The sequence below is a fragment of the Branchiostoma floridae genome, chromosome 13 (assembly GCF_000003815.2).
Source record: "Branchiostoma floridae strain S238N-H82 chromosome 13, Bfl_VNyyK, whole genome shotgun sequence".
Classification (NCBI taxonomy): domain Eukaryota; kingdom Metazoa; phylum Chordata; class Leptocardii; order Amphioxiformes; family Branchiostomatidae; genus Branchiostoma; species Branchiostoma floridae.
Genome location: NC_049991.1, coordinates 10010705 through 10022906, shown reverse-complemented (window position 1 = coordinate 10022906; position 12202 = coordinate 10010705). Strand labels below are relative to the sequence as shown.

Genomic DNA, 12202 nt, shown 5'->3' with positions numbered 1-12202 from the left:
TAAGTTGACAATGATAGAATTACGGTATGTTATAATCTATGAACCAACAGCTTCCATAGTTCTATCGCCCTGTCGTCTTTGGAGCCGAGGAAGTTATCAAGAACTTCCCCATGCAGACTCCTAGAACGGACGATCCAACATGGCGGCCAAGAATTCCTTCGATCTTGAAACCAGCGGACTAACTCGAAATATCTCGTGAATACATAGGAGTTGTTGCATTTTTTAAATTCATAAATGTATAAACATTGTCTCCAGTGCACCACACAAGGTCGTTGCCCCATATACACTGCTTATTAGAGTCGTTTGTGGTCGTTTGTGGTCGTTTGTGGTGTTTAGGCAGACCGCAGTCAGAGATGAAAAGTAGTGCATATGCTACCTAAAACATGACTCTTAAGAGAATTTATGCAGTTGCTTTGTTTTTCTCTCAAAACATATTTGACCTGTGTACTTTTTTTTCAACAGTATAATATGACAATATAACAAGAAAGAACCACTCTCAGTTGTTGATATATTCATGTAATATCATAATGTCATTTGTACAGAAATCTGACTCAAAAGATGATTGCACTTAATATAAATGTCAATTCCACAACCTACCCTGAAACAAGTCTTCAGGTTTTAATTTCTATTCAAGTACTTTACCTGGTTAAGTCCAACATGTAGATTATAATATGGGTCTCGCCATTTTCACAACAAAATAAAATGGTAAGGCAGGCAAGACTTGATATAGTTTTTTAAATGGAAGCACTGACAAATAGAATTTATATAGTTATAAGTTACAAGTCCACATAACTGGTACATGTATGCATGGTAAAAAAATAACACAACATTAGAATGTAAGTCTTTTACCCCAGTACATTATTTTTTGCAAGCTTGCATCGCATCTTGCACAAAGTTGAAAGGGTCATTATTACGACCTGCAGTTCTCTTCTTCTGACTCAAGGGGGCATTACTAATCTGTTCCCTACCACCTGCCTTCCCAGCCATGCCACTATTTCCAACTGTGCCATTCTGGTTTAGGTTGTTACGCTTGTCAGTAGGTAGTGTTCTGTCTAGAAATGTGAAATTACTGACTGAATTTCCAGCCTCTGAATCTACCTTTTGCTCCACATGAGACAGACTAGCAGGTTGACTTGGTGATCTATTAACTGAACTTCCTGACATAAGGTGTTCTTCAAGTTCAACTACACCACTGTCTTTCAGTACCGCTTCACTAGAGTTCCCTTCCTTGCTTTGTTCCCCGTATTGACCAGAATAGGGTTCTTGTACGACTGTGTTTTCTTGCACTGTGTTGAGGATAGGTACATTGTTGTTATGCTGACCTTTCTCTTCTGTTCTTTCACTTTGATCCGAGACATCCAGAAATAACAAGTCTTGCAGATGTAAGCTCTTAGTTCCCATTGAGGAAGACATTTGAAGTTGAATATCTTCTTGGAAGTCACTGTGTGTACGTTTCAAATCTTGGTTTTCTAACAGAGTTGTAGTAACTGTGTTTTCACCTGATGTATTTGTCTCGATGTTTACCAGCTGTTTTCCTACACCAGTCTGCAGTGTCATCCCAGAGAAGAGGGAGGTTTGAAAATTTGACCTGTCAGGGACTTCAACTTTTCCCCTGGTATTTAAGGCTGCAGATGTCTGATTGTCCTCTGTAGAAAAAAAGACAAATAGAAGATAAACAAATGGTCAAACAAAAAAACAAGTCATTAGTAAATAAATACATTGTACTTTTAAAGTTGTAAGTACATGTACAACGCTTGCACCACAGCATAAGAAGTTGCCAATCAATCAGATTGTGAGAATATGGAAGCTACTTATAACAGGGATGCAAATATATTAATACAGTATTGATGATCTGTCTAAATCCTTCATCACAGGAACAGAGAGACAACACAAACAGTAGTACCTGTCTTTTGCAATAGTGGTGGTGGTGGTTGGAATGTCAGTTGCCGGAGGATCTGAAGAGACAATCCCAAGATCAGTTGTGTTTAGTTGTAGGTGAGACAAACATGGTAAAATTCATAGTTGTATATGTCTGACATGCGAAGCAGATTATCACTGGTCACTCCTTTTTGGTTTACAAGGATTCAAACTTTCAAGATGCAGTTAGATGGGCCACAATCTTGCATACAAAGATACTGTGTAGTAGTAGTATCCTACTCTCCAAAACAGAGGTTAGGCTCCGGCCATTGTTAAAAATGGTTTGTGAGTAGTCTTGATCAGGTTTTCTATTTTTGTACTGTTTCTTGATGTCTGCCAGCCCAACTTTAAGGCAGGCCATTAACCCTTAATTGATTGACTTGAAATCTAGGATTGACCAAACGTAGACATTGTATCACATTCCTAGCATACTGATCAGAGTCCTTTTCAAAAGACTACCATTGGGATCGTTACTGGTGGAATCAGCAATTCTACCAGATGGTAACCACTATCCTGACAAATCTATGTATAACCCCCACCTTGGTGGCTTTCGCCTGCTGTGCCCCCTGCCCTCCTGTACTGAGGGTCTCCAGTGTGGGACTGAACAGTTCTAACAGCTGCTCTGTTGTCACCAGGTCAGTCTTCATCAGGTGTTCCAGTACAAACAGGATCTTCTACACAAGCAGACAGAGAGTTGATGTATCAGCTCACAGTAATGTACAGTATTCCCAAGGACAACATCATCTTAACAGTGTGACTGATGAAAGAAAACATCTGACTGTTTCTAAAATCATATCCAGTTGCTTGTCAAGAACAATTGCTTTTTGGCATATCTTATTACCTGGATGTCTAACCTTCATTGATGCAGTACGTAAGTAGTAGATGTATATGTGCAGTAGAAAGACAACAACAAAAATGCAGGATGCAAAATCATACTTTGTATGTAGCCAGCTTGAGACCATAATGTATAGATAAAAAATATCAACAGAAATTTATGAAACAACTAAACTTTGCCTAACCAAACACTACATATCAACGGTATGATTGGGACTTATCCAAGTTTTTGGCCGACTCTGTCAGCCTTATACACAGTGTTTGGTTAGGTAAAGTTAAGCTGTTTCATAATGTCACTTACCAACACAGCTGAACTTAATAGCTAAGATTCAACAGTAACTTCTCTTCACCAATGAGGATATGTCTTCTTCTATGTAACCCTATAGGCTATAGCTAACACTTTTTTTAGGCACATGTACACCCTCTTAGAAGCAAACAGCCATGATGATGTGAGTGATTGTGACCAAACTTACCAGCTGCACCTGGGGATCGGAGTGACTGAGTTTGTCATTCAGCAGCTGTAAAATCACATCACAGTTCAGCGCTGAGCACCTGGCAACAGAACAACAGGGATTCAACCGTGAACAGTTTCATCAGGTTGGTACGTCACTGAATAAAGAGACTCTTTTTATACATTCAATGCTTTATTCTCACCGACATTTCCGTGACCGTCTGTCACCTTCTTCAGGGCAATTCTGACTGGTTCACATTTAACTGCAGGACAGGCGTCGCTGCTCACAGTTCAGATGCAGTTACAAAACTGTACCCACCTTTTAATAAACTGTTGCAGCTCCTCCCTACTGGGGGGTCGTGTAGACTGTGCCTGACAGCTGGTGTAGTCTGTTACCAGCTGGGTCTCCTGGGTCCTGTCTTCTACCGACACTGTCTCTAACCTACAGGTACAGGAGAGTGTGTGTTTAGATTGTGACTGTCCCTGACAACTGGTGTAGTCTGTTACCAGCTGGGTCTCCTGGGTCCTGTCTTCTACCGACACTGTCTCTAACCTACAGGTATTTACAATCATGAAACATTCATGGCTCATATTTCCAGCAGCATTTGTGTATGCATGTGTGTGTGTTCTTGTCTGTCTGTTGGTGTACAAGGTAACAAAAATTGGAAAAGATCAGAATTTGGTCTATCTCAAAAGGCATCATTCTTCACCTCAGTAGAGTATAAGTGCTTTAATTTTCCCTTTACTGCATATAAAGGTTACTAAGATAATACCTAAATTCTAAAAAAAATCTGTACAGCATTCCATGGATATCTTTAGAAACTCACCTCTCTGACAGCTCTGTGCTGTCTCCACTGTTGTCAGATTTGCTATGTGTGTTGTTGCCATGGAAATGCTTGGAAGTAGCATCCTCCCATCCCCCACCAGCTTTCCCAGCAGTGTGGTCTAAAGGTGCATGGAAAAAAACTTTGTCAAATTTCATCATTTGTAAATAAACTGGTAAACTTGATGTTTTTGGTTTGACCTTTGAACGTTAATACGACTGTGAAATCAAAGAGGTTTCATCTGATGAAAGCTCCTTGGTGAAATGGACACTGATTTTGTTTTGACGCCTCGGTTTACATGTGATCTACTGTATGTTGTCCACTGGTGTTAATGAATGTAACACATTGTATGGTGGGCCCACTTGGAAATCAACTTTTAAAAGTTGTAGGAGCTACCCACCCGTTTTGAGATGAATAAATGAATAAATAAAATTTTGTCATTATATCAAAGAAAACCAACTTTTCCCTACATGATTTCCTCTGAGGAGAGACTTGAGGAGAGTACTGCTGTCCCACGGAGGTGTCAATCATCGCTGGCTTGTACCCACCCACCAAGGCACCAGAGCTGTGGGGTGGGAGGGGCTGCCCTCCGATTGGCTGATACTGATTGTTGTTGGAGCCTGACACGCCCTCAGTCCACCCCTTCAGGTTGGACAGGATGGTTGTGCCTAAAGATTCTGGGAAAGGAGACATACTTTTGGTTTGTCTGTACAGTAAGTGATTTTATAAGCTGAACCTCATTTGTAGCAAATATTTCTGAAACTATCATGAAAATTCATTCTTTAATAAATCATTGCAGGTAAAAGAAAGTAAAAATGTACCCGATTAAGTAATTGAGGATAAAAAATGGCTTGGAGACAAGAAAGCAAGGATCTCATACCTCTTCAATATTTGTATGTAGTTGTCAGTTTCTTAATTATGCCAAAGTCCTATCAATTACAGATGTCAATGATTCTTTGCTTCCTCCAGCAATGAATCCAAGCTATCTCCTCCTCTTATTAGAGGTCATTTGTCAGCAACAGCTGACCAGATGTCCATGGACAATACTACTTTTACTTTTAAGAAGGGGGTGTCGACCTTTACATAATGATACAGTGCCTGAAACTACCGCCAGGGGCCCAAATTTTGCCATCTTTTTTTGCTTAATACAATCCAAATTTCAGACAAATCCATCAAAAGAATCTTGGGTCAAAGGTGTGAAGACACAAACACAACCAAAATATTTCCCAGAGGTAATGAACACTTTCTGCGAGAAAGCTAAACATAATGTAGGGTAAACTCACTGTTAGTGTTCTGTGATACTGTGTTCCCAAACCCCTGCATTCTACCAGCTGAGGTCTGTAAGTTACCAATGCCAGTCTGAACACTTGGTCCTGCAGGGAGAGACATGACACAATGAAGAATGAACTGAAAGTACCTGTTATCGAGTAGGTGGGGATTAAGAGAGATGGTAAGGGAAAGAGATCTCAAAACAGTTCAGGTTGAAGAAGTCAATGACCACTTGAGTTACAGTTCAATCTGTCAAATTGACAAAGACAAGCCACTGTATACACTTATTATGGGGTCATATACCCTAGCTCATTTTGACAAGTATGATTAACAATGGCCTTTCCAGTAGTGTGCAAGTCTATTGAGCTACAACAGCTGGGATTCAAACTCACAACCTCTTGGTCTAGAGATAGTATTTATCTATTTTTCATTTATTATTTAGTATCACTAACCACTGGACTACACACACTGTAATCAGCAAATGTTGGTGTTAACATTTTCCATTTTCTTGGGAAAGACATCAATACACAATATTACAGTAATTGTGTTAATATCCAAACCACTCCTTACTGTTGTTTGAAGCTGTGGGCCTGTTGGGAGACCGCTCACAGTTTTCTGTGTTAAACAGGATGGACGACACTTCCTATAGAGAGACATGAGAAAAACATTTGACACACACTCATCTTATCAAAAGTGCAGTAAGGTTCATTTTACAGATATCTTTATAGTATTTCTACTTTATTATTGATTTCGTGCACCTGTGCACAGAAATTATTACGTTAGGTGCACCAGTGCATGCATGCCTATTCCCACAAATAGTTTTTGAGCCTTGCATGTCCCATATTCTCCAGCTAAAGTGTTCACTTACTGTAGCAGTTTTTCTCACGACCACATAAGGGGCATGGCCATGTAGAGGGTCAGCCGGTCCACTGTAACCTACAAAAGTGATCAGTGGTTTGGTAAGAAAAAAGACACAAGGGAGACCATTTTCACTACTACCGGTAGAGAAAATCATTGCCATAGACTTCGCTCCAATGACATTTTCACATGTAGAGTAGACTTCAGTAATTAAAGCTCATTTCTAGATATAAAGTCCAGAGCTTCCTAAGTTTAACTTCCTTAAACGTTAGTAAAATAAATCTAATAATAGTGAGGAGTTGTTGCAGTCCTTACTTGTAGCTGCCTTGATGCCCTCTGACCTCCTCCTTAACCCCTGCTGGAACTCTGGCGGTCCATTTTCTATCAGGTGTTTCATCACACGTAACACCTGTTGTAAGGAAGGGATGGGCCACAAAGTCAAAAGTGTTTCTTAGACTAGTAGATAATTGTTCAGGGCAGTTCTGACTAGTTGTGAGAATAAAGCAGTTGTTGTGGAAAAAGAGTCACTTTATTCAGTGACCTCCTAACCTGATGAAACTATTCACCAATGTTTGGTATGTTGTGTAAAGATACAAATCATTGGTAAATCAACAATGATTGAGGGCTAACAATAATGAGGAATATTTGATTGTTGTAAAGACTGACCTTGATCTTGACATGGAAGGAGTCTTTCTTAAGTCTGTCCACAAGGTAGTCTAGCACCTGCTGACACTGGCTACTGGACTCATGCAGCATAGCTGGAAAGGATATGACAACAATGCAATGACATATACAACTTTGCTAAGCAAGCAGTAACTTTTGACAGTGAAAATAAGCCCTTTTGATAGTCTTCACATTTTCTACTACGCATGTGCAGCAACAGCAATTGTAGGTAATATGTCTAAGGTAAAGGCCCCGAAGATGTTAACAGTCTTAACATCATTTTGATTTGGGTAACAATGTCAGGAACATAATTGCTCCTTAAAATTGGAAGATTAATGTTTACAACTCAGTGGCCTTTGACATATTACCTGAGAAAACATCAAGAAACACAAATATTTGTAAACTGCTGCATAGTAACAGTACTGACAATCTAATTTTCATTTTAAGATTGACCAATTGTAATCAGATTACTTAAGCAATCTTCAAGATATGATGTGATGTTTCTTGATTGTAGTCTCTGACCCTGAGTTAAATTAATGTTACAGGCCATACCGTTGATCTCCTGATACAGATATCCTGGAGTTGGGCTCTCATCATCAGATGTTGCCTTTACCAGTGTTGGGAGCTGTAGACATAACATGCAATGCAACGTTACATCAGGAGCGTCATATGGGAAAACAAATATAAATTTTGTATTTTGACGTTATACACTGATCATGAAAGAACTTGGATTGGAAAGATACTGTACATACTATAAGCATACTGTAGGATGGCAGCATATAAAACATTCTTAAGTACACGCGTACAAGTTATAAATTCAAAACGTTAACGTTCTATTATAAAGTGATCAAGGCGGTTCATCAAGAAGTGATGGATGATGTTGTCAAAATGTTACTATGTCGTGGGGAGGGGGGCATCTAGGCCTACCTATTTTCAATAAACTACAGCGCTAGGCAGGAATTTGATGTTGCAGAATTTTTCTACGGGTCTGTTGCTATCATCAACACCCACTCACAGCCCAACCAACAACTCACCTTTCCTACGAAAGTAACTTTTTCGACCAAACCGGAAACGACTCCGCTCGCGGCAGCCATCTTGGAATAGTCAACTCTCATGAAGGGATGAACCGAACAAAAAATTAGTCACTTATTTCTTTGGGTTTTGTCGAAACATCTAAAAAATTCTCAAACTTGAAACATTGACATATGAAATTTTATTTTTCTTTGTTGATGTACAAAATTATGAATGAAATTTATTTTTATGATGCCGGGAGGGCGCATGCGTTGCCACGTGGCCGCCATATTTGATTTGGCTGGTCTATTTTGGAGCGGAGTGAATGAGTTTGTAAAGTTTACTGGACAGAAATTATTTTTCTTCTCATCTTAGGATCGGGACTACCTGTACTCAAAGCACTTCACATTCTCAACTCTTCCTTTTTACGTAGGAACGTGACAGTTTTGTTTTGAATGCCTGGCAGGAAATCCCAGAAGAGATGATCACGTAGTGCCGTACGTGTTGTTGTTTATATTCCATCATTCGTGAGATTTAAAGGCACGTAACATATGACCTGCGCCAGGTAACAAAGGTGAGAGAAACCTGTTGGGCAGGTGAGAAGAAAGGTGACTTTTATTCCGAGGGAGAGAGAGTTGGATATTTTTCAAGATAGACGACGAACGGGTGCCTAGTATCATGTCGGGCCGCAGCAACAACTGGCCGTTCGTGTTAAACCTGGGGAACTCCATCATAGGAGTCAGTATCCTCGCCATGCCCTATTGTTTTAAACAGGTGAGTCAACAGGTGTTCTAGTAACGTCACCTGTACTGTAGGTGATGTTACCATTTTACTTGTCTGACATGAGATTTCTGTGTCACATGTAGAAATACCCTGAACTTCGTTAGATGCCAGATCATACGTGGCACGGTTGGAAGAGGGCGGTGCTGGTTATTTTTGGTCAAAATCAATTCATGAATTATGATCACTGTTATGAGATCACCTGTATAATGTGATTAGCTTTTTACACAATGATTTAAGTTATTAAGGATTAACTTAATTAACTGCTACCAATTTTTACTTTCTTGGTGCTGGACTGTATACGGTAAATTTTCTTTCTCCACATGTGACTCATGGCATGAATTTATGAATATCATTTATGACACTAACGTTAATGTTACAAATAAGCGTTTCTAATTTATGACAACTTCACAACAGAACTGTTTTTATCCCAAATGTAAAACCTTTTCTCTCCTAACATAAACTGGAAACACTGCAAATTTTATTAAGATGTCTGTAACCAGAAAATAAGATCAAAGTGGTGTTATGAGCCTAACGTTACCCCAAACAACTTAAAGGTCTGCTACGCAGTTTTTTGCGCTTCAAATTGAAAACAAAAAATCCATTTTCCGGCCATTTCTTTATATAGTTAGTTGAATCAAGCCTACCATGTTACGGAACACTATTCAAGGTATGTCGGGAGTCGATATTTTAGCCGTGCGAGCGCGTTTGAAAACCTGTGAATCTGCACACCCGCGCTGGGTTTCAGCCATTTTGTTTCTTCCGAACGAACCGTTGATGATTGATTCTTGTTCGAATTCTCACCGGTGCCTAACTAGGGAGGTCAGAAAGTTACAGCGCGCGTAGGACGAAATGTTTGTAGGCTAATTCTCTACGTTGCAAATGTGAAATAATGACACAAAAGTGTCAAAAAGTGGTAGTAAATCTGAGATTTCTTAGTTCTAGAATATTTCAAATTTGAGCGCAAAAAACTGCGTAGCAGACCTTTAACAAGCAAGTTTTCTGAATCAAATAAAAATTTTCTAGATTGGAAAATTGATACTTGGTGATGCCGAGACTATAGCAAGGTGGTGCAACACCATTGTGACACTGCTCAGTTCTAGAGCCCTCGTGATATTTTTTGATAACCTACTTTTTCTGGTTTCTGATATTTTCTTGCCCGTCCCCTCCCAGTGTGGCATACTGCTGGGGTCCCTGCTGCTGCTGTGTTCAGCCTACCTCACCAGAGTCTCCTGTAACCTGCTACTCAAGACAGCTTTCGCAGCACGGAAACGCTCCTACGAGTTCTTGGGTAAGGGTTTTACATATAGTAGATGTACCATTATATCAGCTGTAGAACAAACAAAAAAACCTGCTTATGTGTAAAGCATACATACCGTTAGGTTACATAGGTTACATTTTGATGCTATAGCAGTCTGACTTGGGGATGAATGTGTAAACATGACAAAAAAGAAATTCAATACTTGTACTCAAGTTTGTGCATATATTTAGGAAAACAGTGCTTGAAGACTTGCATGTGAAAATGTACAAGTTATGTATGCATCGCTGTGAAATGTATTAAAATTATTTCCTCTGGAATATACTGTATTTGCTTTGTTTGCAATTGTTTCTATGAGTCTGATGGACTACCATAAATATGTATGCACGACATCTTACTTCCTCTGCAGCCTTACATACTTTTGGAGCAGCAGGAAAATTAGCTGTAGAACTAAGGTGAGATCATAACTTGTGTACCTTTCCTTGTTCCACTAACATGTGTTGTTGAGAAAAGATTTAGATTATCAATCCACACAGATGTGCTGTACATTATAAGTGTTAATAATAGTACAGCTGGCATAGATAGAGGATACACACTTAACTTTTTACAGCAGACATTTTAGCCTACAATTCATGACTTGCCATATGCATTTATGCACATAAAATGAAAACAGCTTGCGCTGAAAGAGCATCCGACTCGTGATTAAAATGCACCACAAATTTCATTGCCAAAAAGCATTATTTTAAGGAGAAATTTCATAGAAATGTTGAATTTTACAGTATTATAGGGCTGCTGCTGGGAACATGTGTGGCTTTCTATGTCATCATTGGTGACTTGGGACCTGCTATCATTGCAGAGATGACAGGACTAGAGGTACGTATAAACTTTTCCTTATTGTTGTGATGTTAATATGTTAAGAATTGCCTGTGTTGTGTGTATTAGTGTACAAATATACAATTATAGAACCTTTATGTACATAACCAGTATGCACATAAACCTCCACAAATTGTAGATGCACCAGTGCACTCACTACCAAAAATTAGGTCATTTAGTGAACATCTCCAATTTGACTGCACAAAAATGCATATAAATGTATGCGCTCTGAATATAATGTCAACTCTCATAATTCCACCGAAACCACATGAGAAAAATACCTGAATGTAGTGATGTAAAGAGATGTACATGTACTAATACATGTACGGTATCAGTAATCCTGAGGAATATACATATCAATCTTGATAAGGCCTCTATAACAATTTTCTGGTGCGATATTATGGCACCAAAGCTGATGTTACATATACATGTACTGTTTCCTGTTCCTGTAGAATACAGCCAGTCTGCGGGCGGGGCTGCTGGTGTTTGTTGCCATAGCGATAGTCACGCCCCTAGGGATGATGAGGGACATCACCAGCTTCACAGCTGTCAGCACCATGTCTCTTCTCTTCTACTCTGTCTTCATCATCGAGGTAAGACTGGTCCTGGTGTAGTAGTGCTATTGTCAGTACACAATTCCAATAAAAGCAGAACTACAGAATTATAACATACAGTCAAACCTGTCTGTAACAGTCACTCAAGGGACTAGCCAAATTTGACCACTATATATGGATCACTATAAAGAAAAGGCCTGAATTGACCACTAGCAGTAACAAAGGCTTTCAATACACACTACAACTGAGATACATTTTTTCACATATAGTGATATACAAATGTATTGTACACATGTGTAAACATTGAACAGGTAAAAAAACATTAAGGTTGAAGATACTGATAACAATGTCAAACAAGAATTTGATAGCATCCGTATTATGATGATTTTCTTATTTTTTTTCTCAACAGAAAAAATCACTAAGATTTTCCGTGAAACCACTGCAAAACTTTCAACATTTACAGTGATTTTGACCAAACACTGATCAGTAAGTTTCAGGTCAAAGCAGCCGCTGGGAAATTGATAGTAATTCTGCTATATAAACCAGACAAGTGAATGCACATTGTTGTTGATGCAGGTTTTAATGTGGGCGATTCCAAACCTGGTGTCAGGAGCGTGGATCCAGAGAGTGGAGATGTGGAGACCTGCAGGCATCTTCCAATGTCTCCCCATCTTCTCTATGGCATTCGCTTGTCAAACGTAAGTGTTGGGTATAGCTCCAAGTTGTGATCATTTGACAATTGGAAATTGTAGAATACTAAGATTGCTACAATATCATAAAATCAGATTTAGTGTGTAAAACATTGGAGAGAAAATATTTATCATTATTACAAGTAGATATGGTTTGATACATGGCGATTGGAAGTGAAATGCATGCTGTATCATAAGGCATAAGTTTGACATTTCTCTGC

At 39.1% G+C, this 12202-nt stretch overlaps 2 protein-coding genes across 2 annotated transcripts in view; one reads left to right on the top strand and one right to left on the bottom strand.

Annotated features, from left to right (window-relative positions):
- Positions 1-500: 500 nt before the first annotated feature.
- On the bottom strand, positions 501-7957 carry LOC118428849 (AP-4 complex accessory subunit tepsin-like). Its single transcript, XM_035839082.1, has 14 exons — positions 7851-7957; positions 7369-7441; positions 6820-6911; positions 6469-6562; positions 6164-6231; positions 5866-5938; positions 5310-5399; positions 4497-4703; positions 4030-4147; positions 3522-3644; positions 3225-3303; positions 2457-2591; positions 1904-1955; positions 501-1646 (listed from the first exon to the last, which is right to left on the bottom strand). Exons 1-14 carry the CDS (start codon positions 7929-7931, stop codon positions 859-861), a joined length of 2073 nt encoding a protein of 690 aa, XP_035694975.1. The 5' UTR covers positions 7932-7957; the 3' UTR covers positions 501-858.
- Positions 7958-8099: 142 nt separating this feature from the next.
- The window catches only part of LOC118428489 (putative sodium-coupled neutral amino acid transporter 10), a gene marked incomplete in the record, with an annotated part of 12064 nt that continues 7961 nt past the window's right edge, over positions 8100-12202 (top strand). Inside the window, 6 exon segments of the mRNA XM_035838574.1 lie at positions 8100-8601; positions 9781-9898; positions 10275-10320; positions 10645-10738; positions 11191-11331; positions 11869-11990. Of these exon segments, the coding sequence (XP_035694467.1) occupies positions 8506-8601; positions 9781-9898; positions 10275-10320; positions 10645-10738; positions 11191-11331; positions 11869-11990 (617 nt within the window).